Source organism: Dasypus novemcinctus, chromosome 23 (genome assembly GCF_030445035.2).
Source record: "Dasypus novemcinctus isolate mDasNov1 chromosome 23, mDasNov1.1.hap2, whole genome shotgun sequence".
Taxonomy (NCBI): Eukaryota; Metazoa; Chordata; class Mammalia; order Cingulata; family Dasypodidae; genus Dasypus; species Dasypus novemcinctus.
This window is the reverse complement of record NC_080695.1, coordinates 18,976,698-18,994,078: the sequence shown is the minus strand read 5'-3', so window position 1 is coordinate 18,994,078 and position 17,381 is coordinate 18,976,698. Positions and strand designations below refer to the sequence as shown.

The following is a 17,381-nucleotide window of genomic DNA, read 5'->3' as shown; positions in this document are numbered from 1 at the left end:
CAACGAGAGGTTTTTGAAAACCCACGCCATCTCCATTCCTGAGGCCGGGCGGGTCCCTGCCCCCACGTGGCCTCCCTGGTGGTGGCCGGCTCTGCCTCCCGCCGCCCTGCCCTGAGCCCGGCCCCCCGTTGCCACCCCTGGCCTCCGCGGAGATTGTCTGGTCTCCAGAAAGCACAAAAGCACTTTTGTCCCCGCTTCACAACACCCGCTTCATACGTTAACAAAGCCCGGCATTCTCGGGGTGCCGGGAATGGCATTTGGGCTTCCCATACCAGCTCCACAGAGGGCAGCGGGACCTGCTCGGGGCACCCAGAGGAGTTTGGAAATCAGGGTCATCTTAGGACTCTCCTCTCCCTGCTTTTCCCATAACTCTCCAGGAGCAACAGGTTAAGGCAACTCTCCCCAGCACTTCTGGAGAGGCAGGGCTTCGTGAAATAGCAGATTTGTGGGAAAACAATAAGAGCCGGTGCCAGGGAGGGTGAGGAGAAACTGCTGCGGTCGTCGACTGACACACACCGCCCGTTTGAGAAACGCTCTGGTGCTACAGAAAGAGCTACAGAAGCGTTTGTGCCTTTGGGCCTGTGATCTTATTTTGGCAAATTTTCCGAAAGGAACAACAAAACAGGTTCTCTCCATCTCAAAAGGGCAGCACCCGCCAGGGCTAACAAGCCACACTATGTCTCTTCCAGAAAATTACAGCTTGACAGTAATGTCTCAATTCCAGCTTCACCCAGGCCGTTTCCCCACTCTCCTCTCCGCAGGTGCTGCGTCCCCCCCCTGTGGTGGGCACAGCAGCTCAGCCCCCACCCCTCCCCTTAGGGGACAGGACCACATATCTGGCACCACTGGCCCCAAGGGCAGGAGGGCACCTCCAGCTTCCCAAGTTCAAAGGCAACATCATTTGCTACCCCTAAAAGTCAGGGGTCAGACAAAGGTTCCTCCCCACTGCTTCCAGAACTTCTAACCTGGCAACAGGAAGGACTGCGGGCTGGGTGGGTGGGGGTCTCTGTGACACCAGGCGATCCCAGGGAGCCGTTTCAGGGGCTCAGTTTATATAAATTCAACCATAGGAGTTTTGTGGTTTTTTCTGAGGGGATGGGGTGGGCAGCTTCTAGAGTCTAGATGGGGCGGATGCTCTGGCGTGCTCTGCTCACGGAGCACTGCCCCACGTAAGGGGTGGGGCCACCACACTCTGGTCCCACGAGGGGACAGTCTTAAAAGCAGGGGCGAGGGGCCCAGAGGCAGTGTAAGGGGTGAGGTGGTTTCTGTCTCATGCACTAACTTCAGAACCAGCCTCCACAGAAGGGGGGTCTCCCCGGGCTCCCCACCTCCCAGGAGAGAGAGGCCACCCCAGAGAGGGGAGGCACCTGGTTCAGAATCATCCAGCACCCAGGGCTGACAGGGGCCCAGGCTCAGGCCTCCCGGCTCCAGAACCAGCCTGACCCTGCAGAGTGGACGCCCGGCTTTCCCGCCGTGACGCAGAGCAGAGGCGCGTGCGGTTGCGGGGGCTCTCCGTTTCCCTGCCCCAGCTCAAACCCTAGAAGGCTCAGGTAAGTCACGCCGAGCCTGCCTGCGGCCCTTCTCATTTGCCTCGCACACGCCGCTCCTGAGGCAGGAGCAGCCCCTGTGGGACGCCTGCAGGAGCTGGGGGCTTGTGTTGTTAATTAACTGGGCCAGGAGGGTCCCCCGACCCCACCAGGCGTTCCTGAAGGAAAGAGGCGCCAGCTCACTCCTCTGGATTCCCTTCTGGCCTTGGCAATACACACCAAGTTCTCGACCAATGCTTGATTGTGTTCCACAAAACTGGTTCTGTCTGTAAAAGTGGGTATTCCTAAGGAAACGAAAAGTAATTCTAGGTACTATGGATAAAAATACACAAAAACCATTGATGGTTAAAAGACAAGACCCCAACACTGTCAAGTCTAAGACACTCTGAGAGTGGTACAGATCTTTTTGTGATGCAAATTGGTAAGAGTCATGCCAGGACTGTAAAATTCACTCCCAGCAGGGACCCGCTCCTGGCAGAGCACCGAGCCAGGCTCCTGCCCCTTTCTGGCATTGGGGATACACAGCGAACAGGGCAGACAGGGCTTTTCCTTCTAACAAAGGAAGCAAACAACAACAGGCAAGATAATTGCAGACTGTGAGTTGGGCTCTGAACAGAGCACTGGGGGAAGAGAGGAAATGGGAAGGGAGCAAGTCAGAGAAGCCAGCAAAAGCCTCTCTGGGAAATAAAATTTAAGCTGAGATCTGAAGGATAAAAAGGAACCAATCACAGGGGAAGAAAGGTGAGCGCTTCAGGCAGAGGAACCAGGGTGTGCAAAAGCTCAGAGGCAGGACAGAGTATTCTGGAAACAAAGAGGAGCCCAATGTGCCTGGAGTCTGATAAATAAGGTGCAGGGGCGGGAGACAGGCTGGAGGGGTGGGAAGGTCTCTGGGGCCACTGGACAGGGTCTGGGTTTGATTGGGGTGTGATGGCACTAGCTGTGTGAGTAGAGACAGGGCAGGCCAGATTTGTGCTTTGGTCAGATGATACCTGGGATTTGCTTCAAAATAATGACAGAGGGCAGAGGATGGGGCACAGCTGAAGCAAGATGAGCTGATGGCTGGTGAAGCTGAGTGTTGCATAAGCGGGGGTCATTACACTGCCCACTCCTCTATAAGCTCAAGTTTTCCAACATTAAAAATTTCAAAAGGTATTTCTGAGAAGACCCTATGGCCTCAGTGTGCAGAATGGGCAGTGGAGGAACAAAGAGGAAAGAGGGTGCTGCAGCCGTTGGAGGGACAGTGCCGTGGACTGGCCAGGGCAGGTGGCCGTGGGGACAAGGAGCAGCAGGAGGAGCGGGGGAGAAGCTGGAGGCAAGGTCGAGGATTTCCCATGGAAGGATGAAGAGGGCGATTCGAGATGAAGTCTAGAGCTGAGCCCCTCGTGGCTGGTGGCCACCTACTGCGGGAAGCTGGGGGGTGGGCAGAGGACGGGAGCGGGCGCTCTGTGCAGGGCTGCCTCTGGGATGTCCCGTGCTCACTCAGCCCCGTGCAGAGCCGGGCTCAGGGAAGACCCTGGCTGGACAGACATGGGGGCAGCGGGGGCTTAAACGTGACCCACAGCCTGGAAGCGTCTCCCAGGAAGAGCACAGACTGAGGCAAATGGCCCAGGAACGCACCCGCACAGCCACCACGGAGACACTTAGGAGGGGCTGCCAGGAGAGGGGCTGAGGCAGGAGAAGAGCTGAGGAGGAGGGGAGGCTGAGGCAGGAGAGGGGCTGAGGAGGAGGGGAGGCTGGGGCAGGAGGGGGGCTGAGGCTGGGCACGGTGGGAGGCTGGAGGGGCGAGGGGTGGAGAAGCAGGGTGGGAGCTGGGACCAGAAGGTCGAGGAGGCGTTCTGGCTTTTATTTTTGACTTTTAAGATGGGTGGGGATGAGCGGGACTCGGTCACTTTCCTCCTGGCTGCCATGAATGTTTCTACATTAAGAGCTCACAGCGTGCTTCCTACGGAGTCAGCTGTCTGTCATCGTCTGCCCCGCCCCCTGCCCCTCCCGGCCAAGGCATTGGACCAGAAGTTGACAGCTGATCCACAGTGAGCCACCCATTGGCTGGCCTGGGGCCAATCGGAGTCTCCCGAGAGGCCGCGGGGGTGGGGAGGGGAAGGGAGTGAGTGGGGGCGCGGCTGGGCCCAGAGCCCCGTGGACACGCGCGGAGGGACACGCGCACACGCGCGGCGGGACGACGGCCTCAGCGCGGTCAGAGAAGGGGGAGGCGGCGGCCCCGGGCCAGGGAGACAAGGGGCTCCCGCTGAGGTTCCGCTCCGGCCCCCTCAATCCCTCAACTGCCCGCCTGGGGCTGGGAGCATCCCGGCAGCCTCGCAGGAGCCCTGGGCCCTGTGCCACCGGAGATGCTCGTCCCCTGCAGGAGCCGCCAGGGGGACCACAGCCACCCAGGGGACGGACAGCAGCCCAGGGGGACGACGGCCACCCAGGGGACGGACAGCGGCCCAGGGGGACGATGGCCACCCAGGGGGAAGACAGCCCTTTTGGTGAAGAGGGAAACAGAAATGAGAATGCCGGGGGCTGGGCCTGGGTCTCCCACACCAGGCTGCGCCCGCGCCCATTCCTCAACCGCTCAGGCAACAAAACCAGCTGCCACGGGGCGGGTGGCTGGGAGCTGACCACACTCGTCCCGGCCTAGCCAGGGTCACCCAGGGACAGGGCAGCCCGATGCACGGTTTTGCTGGGGCAGCACTGGGAGTGTCAGCGCGACTTTCAGGAAATCAGAAACCGTCATTTCCAGTTTGAGCTCATCGACCTGAGCGCCCTCAACCCCTCAGCTCAGAAAGGGGGTGGGGGTGCAGCGTGAAAGGCCCAGGCTCTGCCCAGACCGTCCCCGAGGGCTGAGCTCAGGGGGCAGGAGTCCTGGTCCCGGAAGCTGCAGGCCTGCTGCGTGACTTAGGGGAGACCCTTCGTCTTTCTGGACCTCGGTTTTCCCATCTGTAAATTCTGTGACTCAACAAGCCTCTTCCAATCAAAATTTTACCTGGAACCCAAAATGAACTAAGGCCCAAGGGACCCCTTCGGAGCTTTTTTTCAACAAGAAGGGGTGGGGGAGCAGTGCCATGCCCTCGGGCCCAGCCCTGACCCTCGCTGCCCTCCGTCCACCCCATGGACGCGGCCCCTCCTCCTGGCCCCTGGGACTAGACCGGGGCTGAGCCGTTCCCGCCTGACACCGAGTCTCTCCTGACCTGCCCCCCTTGCGAGCCCCAGGTGTGGTCTGTGGCTCATCCCCATTTCTCCTTCCTAAGTCTCCGATCCCCTCCCAGGGAGCCCAGGGTTGCTGCCTGGACCCCATGGCCTTTGCCATGCTGTGACCGTTACCTCCAGGTCCCCCTTGGTGATGGACTCCTCCTCCACACGGAACTGCAGGTCCTCCACCTTCCTGCAGGGAGGGAAAGAGGGGGGCTGGTGGGCATCCCCAGGTCAGGATGGCAGACCCAGAGTCCTAGCTCCTGACCACATGGGGAAAAGGCCCCAGCAGAGTCCTGCGGCGGACGGAGGCAGAGCCTCCTGGAGCCTCCACACCTGCTGGCCTGCAGGCCGGCACCCCACACCCTGGCAAGGCCTCTACGATGGTGTGTCCAGTGCAACACGCCCCCCGCAGGTGGTGGTGGGAAGTAAAGGCAGAAATGTGTGAATTGCGCGCTCGCTGTTTCATCACTGCAGGGAGCAGGTGCTGCCCCATGGAACGATCTGTGCAAAGGGAGGGCGCAGGGTGGGCTTCCTCGCCTGCTGAGGCCACCCTCATCCACGACAGCAGCACCAACAGCAGCACCCCCACTCCTGGGGCTGCTCTGCTGCAGGAGAGACCACCCTCAGGGTTTTTCACCCAAGAGAGCAGAAGGATGGGCTTTTGGCCACAGGTGGGGGAGGGAGGCACAGCCCCCCATTACCGCCCGCAGTTCCCAACATACAGAAGAGGAAACTGAGGCTCAGGGAGGGCAGGTGACCTGCCTGAGGTCACACAGCAAGTACAGGGCCATGCTAGGATTTGCACCTGGCCCTTCTGGGATGCAACTCCCACGATGTCTTAAAGCCCTGATCTTGTTTGTGGGCAATTAGGCGTATCGCCATGGGAACCAGATGTGTGGGCCCCCGCCACCCACCGTCTCAGGCAGATATAAATAAACCCTCATCTCCCCCAGTCAGACAGTAACAACAGCCCATGGAGCACATGCCTCGGCTGAGCGCCCAAAACACAGCCCCAGGGCAGAGCCTGCGGCTGGGGGAGGGGGACGCCTACCCTGAGGGGGGGGAGGGAGGTGCAGGCTGTGCATCCTCTGGGGATGGAGAGGGGGCTCTGGGGAGCGAGGGGAGAACGACACCCTCCCCACCACTCTCAGCTCTGCACCCCACCAGGTCACCCCAGGCCAGAGTCCCCACCTGGTGTCTCTGGTTGGGGGGGCAGGTGGGGATTTGGGTCTCCCGGAGCAGCCTCAAAACCCGACGGCTGGCACCACCGTCCCCACCTGCCACCGGGCAGGGCAGGAAGAGCCGGCACCTCTGCCAAGTGGCCAGTGGCCTCCCCCGAGTCTCGCTTTCCGATCTCTGCCCTGGGGGCCAAGCACCTGCCTCCTGGGCCACTTGTAAGACAGAGCGAGACGATGAAGGTGGCGCACTTAGCGCGGAGGCCGGGCACCTAGAGGCCGTGCGTGTCAAGAGGCCCTTGTGCTGCTGCTTCTCTGAGCTGGGACATGGGAATGGAGCTAACGGACAGGAGCTGTGGGGTCCCAACGACTGAGCTCCGTGAAAGCGCCGTGCACGGGCTCCGAGGGGCTGCTCTGGGCAGGCGACCTGGTGCACGGGGGGCGGGCCCTGGGGGCAGGAGGACCCTTCCCCAGGAACCTGAGCCGGATGGGCAGAAACAGCGAGTCCCAGGCGGTCGGTATGGGGCAGGGAAGCCGTGAACATGTGTGGGTGCCGCCGTGGGCCCGGCACGGGGCGGGGTGCTTCCCTCTCGTCATCTCCCAAGTCCTCCCAACAGGCTGGTGCAATGGGCATCATCGACCCCACTTTTCAGACGAGAATGAGGCCCACGCAGCTCATGCCCCTCGGGCAGGACTTGCACCCGGGCCTGCCCGTCCCCGAGCCTGTGCTCCTCCTCATACCTCCGCTCCTCCTCCAGCTGGTTGGACAGGTCCACCTTCTCCTTGCGCACGCTGTCCACCAGCAGCCGGGCGCGCTGCAGCTTCTCCTCTGCTTCTGCAACATACTGTGCCCCGGGGAAGGGCCAGGGCAGTGTCAGCTTCCTCCTGGGGCCTGGGGCCAGGTGGGGGTGGTGGGGGAGAGAGGCGGGGTGCTGCCAGGAGCCAGGCCCTGGAACGCCTGCCACCCCTACCAGCCCGCCAGCTCCAGTTGGCACGGTAGTGCACCAAGTTGTGTGTGGGGGGCCCAGCTGGGAGCCAGGGACGGCAGAAGGCTGCCTCACCCAGGGGAACCTCAGGCTAATCTACCCCTAAAACCTGGCACCCCAATATCTGCCACCCCTCAACCTGCATGTGCCTAAGACCTGTTGTCTTATGAAGGCCCCGTCATGGTGCACATGTGGTATCCTGGCACCCAAGGGAGGGTGAGCCAGACCCCAAATGGGGATGGGACCCAGAAAAGCATAGGGAAAAGAGCGTCCCCAGTAGGCCTGGGGCCAGGGACCAGCTCCCTCGAATCTGCTCGAAAGCATTTACTGCAGTATTATTTATTGCAGTATTATTTACGAAGAGTGGAAACTGGGAGACAGCCACCCACAGGGGACTGACCGATGGCACCAGTAAGGACACAACCCTTGATGGACCCAATGCAAACCCTTGATGGACCCAATGCAGCCATTCAAACAGTAAGAACTGTCCAGAACCTAGAGAATGCTCGCACTATCGTTAGGGAAGAAAGCAGGACACAGAAGTCTACAGCCAGGTTCTGAAAAGAAGCGTACCTACCCACAGCCACAGTGAGAACAGGTCAGAGGAACCCCACAAGCTTCCGGGGTTAGCTGGGAGGAGGGGTGGGTGCTGGTACCTGACACCTTTGTCCTTCTCTGCCCGCCCCAGGTTCTCTGCCCCCAAGGCTTTTACCAGGCTGGCCCGAGAAGGCCACCAGGGCTGTCCACACACCTTCACTGCCCCCTGCCTCCCCACCCACCTGCTCGTGTTGCCCCTTGAGCAGGGCGATCTCCTTCTCCACCTCGCAGATGTGGCTCGTGGCCTTGGCCACCTCGGCCCGCTCCAGGTCCCTTTCGGCCAGCAGCTGCTCGATGTGCTGCTGCTTCTCCTTCAGTGCCTCTTGCAAGGCCGTTGTGCCCGAGATCTTGCGAGCATAGCGCGAAGAGGTCTCCGTGAGCTGCAGGAGGGCGTGGGCGCCAGCAGAACTTGGGTCAGTGGTCTGGGGGCGCTGTGGGCTCAGCTGGCTCTATCCTACCTAACCTTTAGTGCCCCAGCAGGTGGGGGGCCCAAGTACCTCAAGTGCTGCTCCCCCCACCCCGCTGAAACCCTGGACAGTCTGCCCCCTGCTTCACTCGGGGCATTTTTCATGTTTGAGATTTAGGAGACCCCCCAGAAGCTCATGGTGGGCTCCCTCCCCTTGGCCACCCTCCTCTGGGCAGGAAGAATCTCCCACCCTAGACTGAGCTTGGATAGATAGCCCTTGGCCCTTCCTCACTAAGCAACCTCCCCTTCCCTCACCAAGGGTGGCTGTGCCAGCCTTTCTGAACCTCCTCGCCCTGCTTTTATATGACTTTCCGACCCTTCTTAATACTTAGGGAAGGGTTTAGGGATACTAACAAATTAGTAATATACAAAATAACAATAAACATAAATGGGTTAATTTTCCCTATTAAGAGATACACACTTTCATCTTGGTTCAAAAACTTCCAACAGAGGGATGCCTGGAGCCAGAGCAAGGCAGGGGCAGATTGGGACATCTGGATCCCACACTCCCAACCACCATACACATACCAGGTACCCCTCTCCCCAGCCCCAGCCTCACCAGGCCACTGCGGCTGGGCCGGCCCCCCACAGAGGAGGCGACAGAGCTGACAGAGCTGATGGAGGAACTGCTGGGACTGTGGGTCAGTGCTGAGACACCCATGGCCATACGCTTGGTCTTCTTGGCCTTGGCTGGGCTGGTAGACGGGAAGCCAATGCGGATAACCTTGTGGATGGGTGCGAAGAGACCAAACTTGGGTGGACACTGAAAGTACCTGGGGAAGCAGGAAAGACCCACACTCTGTCATGGACCCTCAGCCTGGAGCCTCCCTGCCTCACCTTTTCAGAGCCCAGAAGACAGAGTCACCTTCTCGGGACCCCATTACCCACATCCTTCAGACCAATAGATGGGACTCCCAAAAAGGGAACAGAGGTGTGAAGTCCTGAGATTCTCTGTAGTTGTGAAAAGCCAGTGGGAATACTTTTGGGGGATGGAGGAATAGTAATTTCTGAGAATCCACCCTGTCCCTGTTCCTTTATAACATAAAGTCTATATGAATGCTCATTTCCATTCCCCCACCACTCTACTGTAATCTGCATTTCACAGATAAGAAAACTTAGGCTCAGAGAGGTTAAGTAACTTGCCCACAGTCACACAGCTGGTTAAGTGGTAAAGCAGGACTGGACCCCCCACTCTGCTGACCTCTAAAACGCACTATGCTCAGCCCCCACAGACCATCCAGAGGGCCCCAGTCATCTGCAGCCCCAGTCCTAGAGCTGCCCTTGGACCACCCTCAGACCCCAGGGATCCCATCAGCTGTCTGCCCATGGTACTCCCTGCATGGAGAAGCAAAAGCTCTAAGAAGACTGGGAATGGGGCTGCTGCCCCCTAAATTCTGAAAGCAAGAGAGCCTAGGGAAATATCCAGCTTGGAAGCAGCAAGGTGAACTGTTTTCATGGCAACTCTGGATACTCTTCTCCCAAAACCCCTCTGGCCACGGACCAGGGAGCTTGCCTTGTGCAATTTCTGAGGCAACTTGGAAGTGCCACCACATCCCTGCTTCCTTCTACCTCCAGGTCTCTGTTCAGACTGCTCCCCTTGCCTAGAACATCCTCGTCAATCCTCTCCCAAAAGCAAATCCTACTTTCCCTCCTTCAAGGCCTTGTTTGAGTCTGGCTCCTTCCCTGACTGCTTGGCCTGCAGAGACCACTCCTCAGAGCGGCTGCAGCCTAACCGGGCCACAGCATCTAGCCCAGGGACAGGCAACGCAGGGCAGGCAGGCACCTCCCAGGGACGCTGCCCACTGATCACATCACTCTCCCCCGAACCCAAAGTCTCAGGTTCCTTAATGACCCAGCAACCCCAAAAGTCAATTCCCTTTCGTCAGAGATGGGGTGAAGCTTGGAACCTACATGTGCTGCCCAGGACCACTTCCTCTCCTTTTCTAGTGCCTGTGCTCCCCAGCTTAGCCATGTCTGGGGAGGGGGAGGGAACACAGAGACATTTTCTCCTGCAGCATGCCGTGACTCTCAGAGAAGGACCTCTCTGGTCTCTGTTTTCTCATCTGTAAGATGGGTGTGATAATCCCACATGCCTCTGAGGGTTGTTATGGGAGAAGGTAGAAGAAAGCCTGGTGTTTGGGCACAACCAACCAGATGCTCATTGCTGGCTTCCTCAGATCCCCATCCCCATCCCTCGCACCCATCCCAGGCTAAGACCCCACTCCCGTACACCCCAGGGGGAGCCCACCGTACCTGGTGCCCGCCACCGCCCCATCGTTCTTCCCAAGGGGCTCGTCCAGCTCCACGCCGCACCACTCGCCCTTGGCAAAATCTGTCTCCCCCACGTACCGCACCACGCCAGTCTTCGTCCCGCCAACCTGTCGGCACATGGAGAAAGACTCAGGTCCAGAGCGTGCGGTGGGTACGGGCAGGTGCCCGGGCTCATCTCACCCATCCCCTCTAGCTTCAGGGTCGGGGAAACCAGGGGTGAGGATAGAGCCCCGGGAGGCTGGGAGGGGATACAGCCATCACCCCTGTGGTGGTTCGGCTATTGTGTCAACTCCGCCAGGTAATTGTGCCCAGGTGTTTGGTCAAGCAAGCACTGGGCTAACTGTAATACAAGGGCATTGATGGACTTAGTCACCACTGACTTTACTGCAGTGATAAATCATAGAGAGTTGGTTATAATTACATCCGTCAGGAAGATTGCCAACAGCAAGAGCACCGCTTAACCCAATCAGTTGAATGCCTTAAAAGGCACTGAGAGAGAATTTCCCAGCTCGTCTTTGGACAGCCAATGTCTTTCAGAACTCATCAAGAGCCTTCACTGGACTTTCACTGGTCGCACCTGCCTGTGGAACCTGGACTTGTGCATCCCCATGGCTGCGTGAGAGACTCTTATTGACAGGTATCTCTTGTTGTCTGTTTCCCTAGAGAACCCTGGCTATTACAGCTTGGTACCGAGAGTGGGGTGACTCTTGAGGAACAGAGTCTTAAACATGGGGTGTCTGAGGTGGTTCTGGGAGTTTTGCAATTGGCTCTCTACTCTAATTGGACTCAAGGGTACTACGACTCCCTTTCCAATAATGAAGAGGCTGCTAACAGCCCATGGCGCAAGTTGGCAATCGAGATACGCAAAACAGCATCACCGGCTTCCCCTACGTCCATGCTTGTAAGAAGCAAGGATCTGGGTGAGAGTGTTTTCAACACCTTAACGGAGTTTTGTGGAGTCAAATGGTATAATGACATTGTCTGGCTCCTCCTAGATACTCTGGATACTATTACAAAAGAAAGAGATGAGTTAAAGGCTTTAGATTTGAAACTTAGGGAAGTGGACTTGGCCCAGTGGTTAGGGCGTCCGTCTACCACATGGGAGGTCCGCGGTTCAAACCCCGGGCCTCCTTGACCCATGTGGAGCTGGCCCACACGCAGTGCTGATGCGTGCAAGGAGTGCCATGCCTCGCAGGGGTGTCCCCCGCACAGGGGAGCCCCACGCTCAAGGAGTGCGCCCTGTAAGGAGAGCCGCCCAGCGCAAAAGAAAGTGCAGCCTGCCCAGGAATGGCACTACACACACGAAGAGTTGACACAACAAAAAGAGACACAGATTCCCTTGTCACTGACAACAAAAGAAGGGGACAAAAAGAAGAACACACAGCATGGACACAGAGAGCAGACAACTGGGGCGGGGAGGGGGGGAAGGGGGGAAGGGGAGAGCAATAAAATAACTATTAAAAAAAAACTTTGAAACTTAAACACTGAATGGATGTTGCGAAAGTTTCTGTGTGTGTTCTGAAAGAAAATCTTGTTTCCTGTAGCCACAGGCTCGAAATATTTGAGAACCAAACTCTGATTCTCATTGTACAAGTAGAGGAGTTACAAAGAAACTAAAATCTCAACACTGCAGGGTTTCTGCAGTTAAAGTGAAGGCATTGATGTGAAAAGAGTGGAATCCAGAGAGAGAATTGGGATGGAGACATATAGGATGATGATGATATTGATGGAGACACTAGAACCCTGAATTCTGCTGAGACTTTACCAGATAAGCCTGCCACAGCCTGCCCTGTTCAGTCCACACCTTGTCACCCTTGTATCATCCGCCTGCCCCAGGGAGTCCGAAACAACTTCCAGCCCTAAGGCATGTACCAGCCAAAGTGAAGCCTGCCCTGCCCAGCCTCTGGCCTGCCCCAGGGAGTCTGGCCCTCTTCCCAGCTGAGGCATGTACCAGCCAAACACCAGCTTGCACTGCTGAGCCTCCAGTCTGCCCTGAGGAAACTGCCTTCCAACCCCTGCCTGAAGAGATTAATCCTGTCTCACCAGAAGAAAATGCAAGGGAAGGCCCTGAGGTCAGTAGCTCGCAAGGTGCTTCTAATCCTTCTCCTTACCCACCCCCACCACCTCTCTAGCCTTCGAGACCTATTACTAGATCTTAAAATCACATCAAGCCCCCAAAGGTGAAATACAAAGTGTGACCCATGAGGAAGTAAGGTGTACTCAGAAAGAACTGCATGAGTTTCCAACTTATATAGTCAGAAATCAGGTGACTATGTGTGGGAATGGATGCTAAGGGTGTGGGATAATGGCGGAAGGAGTATAAAGTTGGATCAGGCTGAATTTACTGATATGGGCCCACTAAGCACAAATTCTGGATTCAGCGCTGTAGCTTGAGGGGTTAGAAAGGGCTCTAACAGTTTGTTTGGGTGGCTGATTGAAACATGGGCCAAAAGATGGCCTAGCGTGTCCAAGGCTGAGATGCCCGATTTGCCCTGGTACACAGCAGAAGAGGGAATTCAAAGGCTTAGGGAGACTGGAATGCTAGAATGGACTTACCATTTGAGAGCTGCCCCCCCACACACACCCCAGGAATGTCCAGAGGACACACCTTTAACCAGGATTGTGAGGAATAAATTTCTAAGACTAATTTCATCTTCCCTGAAGATCTCTGTGGTTGCTCTTCTCTGTAGTCCAGACACTACTGTAGGGAGGCTGTGATGGAATTAGAATCCTTAAACATTGTGGGGATGATTGGATGTCGGTCTGATAACAGTCAAGGATCTGCAGTTAACAGCCAAGGTCAAGATGGGCATGGCTACCACAGTGAAAGGCAGATTCAAAACAGCACTCAAAATAGTCTGAGTTGTGTAGTTAAGGCGTTGGCTAATACATCATAGGGTACGCAGCAAGGAAATAGATGGGCAGTGTACTAAAGGATGGTTAGGCTATTGTGTCAACTCGGCCAGGTAATCATGCCCAGTTGTTTGGTCAAGCAAACACTGGACTAACTGTAATACAAGGGCATTTATGGACTTTAGTCACCATTGACTTTACTGCAGTGGTAAATCATAGATAGCTGGTTATAATTACATCAGTCAGGGAGATTGCCATCAGCGACGAGTGATGCTTAAGTCAATCAGTTGAATGCCTTAAAAGGGGAAGTGATTTCAGCATTGAAAGAGAATTTCCCAGCTTGTCTTTGGACAGCCAACATCTCCTAGAACTTGTCAAGAACCTTCACTGGACTCTCATCGCAGCCCCTGGTTGCAGCCTGCCTGCGGAACCTGGACTTGTGCATCCCCACGGCTGCGTGAGAGACTCTTACAGAATCGCGCACTATTGCCAGATATCTCCTGTTGATTCTGTTTCCCTAGAGAACCCTGACTAATACAACCGCCCAGGTCTGCCTCCGAAAGAGCACAGGCTTTGGAGACAAACAGACCTGCATTCAAACCCTAGATCTGCCATTTACAAGCTGTGTAAGCTTGGGTAAATTACCTAACCTCTCTGAGCCTCAGTGCCCTCATATGCAAAAGGGTTTTTTTCCTTCCCCCTCCCCCAAACCCTGTTGTTGTTTTTTTCCCTGTGTCCATTCACTGTGTGATCTTCTTTGTCTATTTCTCTTTTTTGTCTTCTCTTCTCGTTTTTTCCTCTTGGATTCACTGGGATTCGATCCTGGTGATCTCTGATGTGAAGAGAGGTTCCCTGTCACTTGCGCCACCTCAGTTCCTGATTTCTGTTGCGTCTCGCCTTGACTTGCCCCTTCGTCTTTCTGTTGCATCACCATTGTGCTGCATGGCTCACCGTGCGCGGGCCTGGCTAATGCATCATACGGGCACTGGCTTGCTGCATGGGCACACCTTGACCGGGAGGCTCCGGAGATCGAAACCGGGTCCTCACATATGGTAGAGGAAGCCCAGTCACTTGAGCCACATCCGCTTCCCGCAAAAGCGCTTCATGTGCAATGTCTGGTACATAGTAGACCCTCAAATTTTGTTATCCTTTAAAAGAGTTTATTTTACATTTTTTAAAACTAATGCAGTACATCTACATAAAGAGTCAAATAGTGCCAAAGCATTACAACGCCCCAGAACCTTCTCTCCTTCCACCAAGAAACAAACACTTTGAACTCTTTAAACTAAATCTTCGGGGTTTACCTCTGTTTTTCTAAACAACACTTTTATATCGTTACTTGACTTTTAAATTTCCGGCGATATCCATCAACCTCTCACTGAGGAAGGTGAGGAGCCAGCACCCCATGACCACTGTCCTCCCCACTTCCTGGCCCTCCACCTTTCCCACGTGGCGGTATCTTAATTTTGGTTAGATGCTGGGTTTACGGTACTAGACTAAGTAAACTCCACTCACGGGTAAGTATGGGAGATTGCAAGTTTCTTTTCCTTTCTGGCACAACTGTTTCCCTCCAGATGTTAACTGTATTTTATGTTTGTTTTGCTTGCCTGGTTTTTATGGATTTAACACTAATTCAATCCCCAACTCCTTCGATAGCCTAAATCTCCTGCCAAGATGCTCAGCGGCACTGGGAATTCCATCAGGTTTTTTTTCTGAGGAAGCCTCCCCGGGAGCCATCAAACGCTCGGGCCGGGCTGGTGGCTGCGTGGCCCAGCCTGCGCCCCTCCCCGACACCCTGAGCCCCCCCACCTGGCTCCTCTACCGGGCGGGAGCCTCCTGGGGTCTCCTGCCTTCCTCTTTCTTGCTTTGCTCACCTATTTTGGTAGAGTGCATCCTCCCATCGCTTCCCAAGAAAAGGTACAAGACGGCATGAAATATCTGAGCCTTTGCGAATTTGAAAATATTTTTATTCTACCCTCTTTCTTTTTATTTAAAAACTGAGGTATAATTCACGACATAAAATTCATTGTTTTAACCATTTTAAAGTGTGCAGTTCAGTGGCTTTCAGTCCGGTCACAGTGTCGTGCAACCACCACCACTATCTAATTCCAGAGAGTTTTCATCGCAGTCCCTTCCCGTTCCCCCCACCCTCACCCCCACGAGGGGCAGTTTGATATTATTTATGAATTCCAAAAAGAGGTAGATTGTGTTTGTAAACTGGTCTGTCCCTCTGGGTGTGATACCCTTTGACTGTATTAGATTCAGCTGAAATGCTGCCTTTGATTAAATTGTTACCATCAGGGCGATGATCTGACCATGTCATTAGGGTGACTCGGTTTGAGCCCCTGCCACCTTGGTGGGCTATATAAACGAACACTCAGTCAAGAACACGGAAGCAGATACGCGAGAAGAGAGACAGCTCCGCAGACACGGCAGGGGCCCTGAAGAGAGATGAGCCATTCGCCCGACAGTCTACAGCTGACCTTGTGAAGAGACCAGAGCAGCTGAGCCCGGAGAGAAATGAGCCCAGGGAAGAGAGACAGGGCCCCAGCCCACCCCAGCCCACAGCTGAGACTGGAGGAAGCTGGACCCACAGAGCCTGAAGAGGGAGGAGGAAGGCTGAACCCTGGCAGACCTCGCCCGCCACCTTGCTTCAACACGTAGCAGATTGAGTTGGCCTCTTTAGGGCCTGGTACCTGTAAGCTTCTGCCCCAAATAAATACCCTTTAGAAGAGCCAACAGACTGCTGATACTTTGCATCAGCACTCCTTTTGGCTAATACACCTAGCAACCAGGAACCTATCTTCTGTCTCTATGAATTTGCCTAATCTGGATTTCATATAAATGGAATCGCAATATGTCATCTTTTGTGACTGCCTTCTTTCCCTTAGCGTGTTTTCAAGGTTCATCCATGTTGGAACATGGATCAGTACTGCACCCCTCCCCATGGCTGAATAACATTCCACTTTATCGGTGCCCATTTTGTTTATCCATTCATCAGTCCATGGACGTCTGGGTTGTTTCCACTTTGGGGCTATTACGAATAATGATAATGAACATTCATGGCCAAGTTCTTGAACACCTGTTGTCAATGCTCACCACCCTCCCTCTTGAATGGTGATTGAGCCGGGTCTTTTCCTTCAGGATTTGGAAGGCCCCTCCCTCTGGTGGTGTAAGCTTTCAGCCTTGAGAAGCTCAACGCCATTCAGAATCCCAGTCCTTTATGCGAGACTCTTCTTTCCACTCTGGAAATTTCTAAGACCTTCTCTTTGTCCTCCGGCTTCTGCCAGGTCACGGTGAGGCAGTCAGGTGTGAGCCTCTCTGCTTCCATTGTCCTTGGCTCACCTGGGCTCTCCCAACCAAGAAACCCTCATCAACCCTGGGGAAGTTCCTGGACTTATATAATTTCCTCCCCTCTTTTTTCTCTGTTCCCTTTTTCTGCATCTGGACTGGCAGGTTTTAATATTCTTACTTTTTCTCTCCTGTTTTCCATCTGTCTTTTTGCTCTGCTTTCTGGGAGGCTTCCTTAACTTTAGCTTCCAATATTTTATGGAATTTCTTCTGTGCTCGTAACATTTTCATTTCCCATCATGTCTGATGGCATTCTGTCCGTATTTAATGCTTGTCTGAGGACCAGCACTGTCCCTGAGAAGGCTCTCCAGCCTCCCGTGTTCTGGGAGCTGCATAAAGTAGAAGCTGGTGGGGACGAGAGGCTCAGTCTTCAGAAGATAAATGCTCATTTAATCCTCCTTTTCCACTCCCACCTGCCTAGGACCCCCTCATCTCACCCTCCCAGGAGACTGGGTGTCCACACCAGTCTGCTATTGGGACAGTCACCAGGCAGAGGGAAGCGGGGGGTAGGGGGGGAATTCTAAGAATTTTCACCCAAGTCTCCTGTTTCTGGCCCACAGATCAGGCCCATTTCCAGAGGCCACTGTGTAGACGGTTCCTGAGCCCACCGACGGCTTCTCGGCCCTCCCTGCTGCTGCTGTGGGCGCGGTGCTGGTGGGTCTTGTGGCTGCTGCCTCTTCTCCTGGTCCTTTTGTCTTGGAAGGTTTAATACCTTTCCAAAAAATCCCTCCACTGCTACTCTAGCGCAAGCTCAGGAGGAGCTGAAAATGAAAGGTGTATGTTTGTCTACCGTATTTATTGGAACCTAAATAGTACTTTCCAAATGTTACTCTCTCGACACCTCAGGGGTGACTGAAAGGGAACCAGCTCCACTCCCACTTAATGCATTAGGTATCACATCTGCATTAAAGAATTCCAAACCGCACGGCTCTATGAGGTGGGC

The 17,381-nt window shown here is 55.2% G+C and overlaps 1 protein-coding gene across 1 annotated transcript in view; it reads right to left on the bottom strand.

The window, feature by feature from the left end:
* Positions 1-17,381, bottom strand: part of CLIP2 (CAP-Gly domain containing linker protein 2) — an 88,880-nt gene that overhangs the window by 20,835 nt on the left and 50,664 nt on the right. The window contains 5 exon segments of the mRNA XM_058285946.2: positions 4,869-4,929; positions 6,656-6,759; positions 7,680-7,877; positions 8,523-8,736; positions 10,217-10,341. Coding sequence (XP_058141929.1) covers positions 4,869-4,929; positions 6,656-6,759; positions 7,680-7,877; positions 8,523-8,736; positions 10,217-10,341 — 702 coding nt within the window.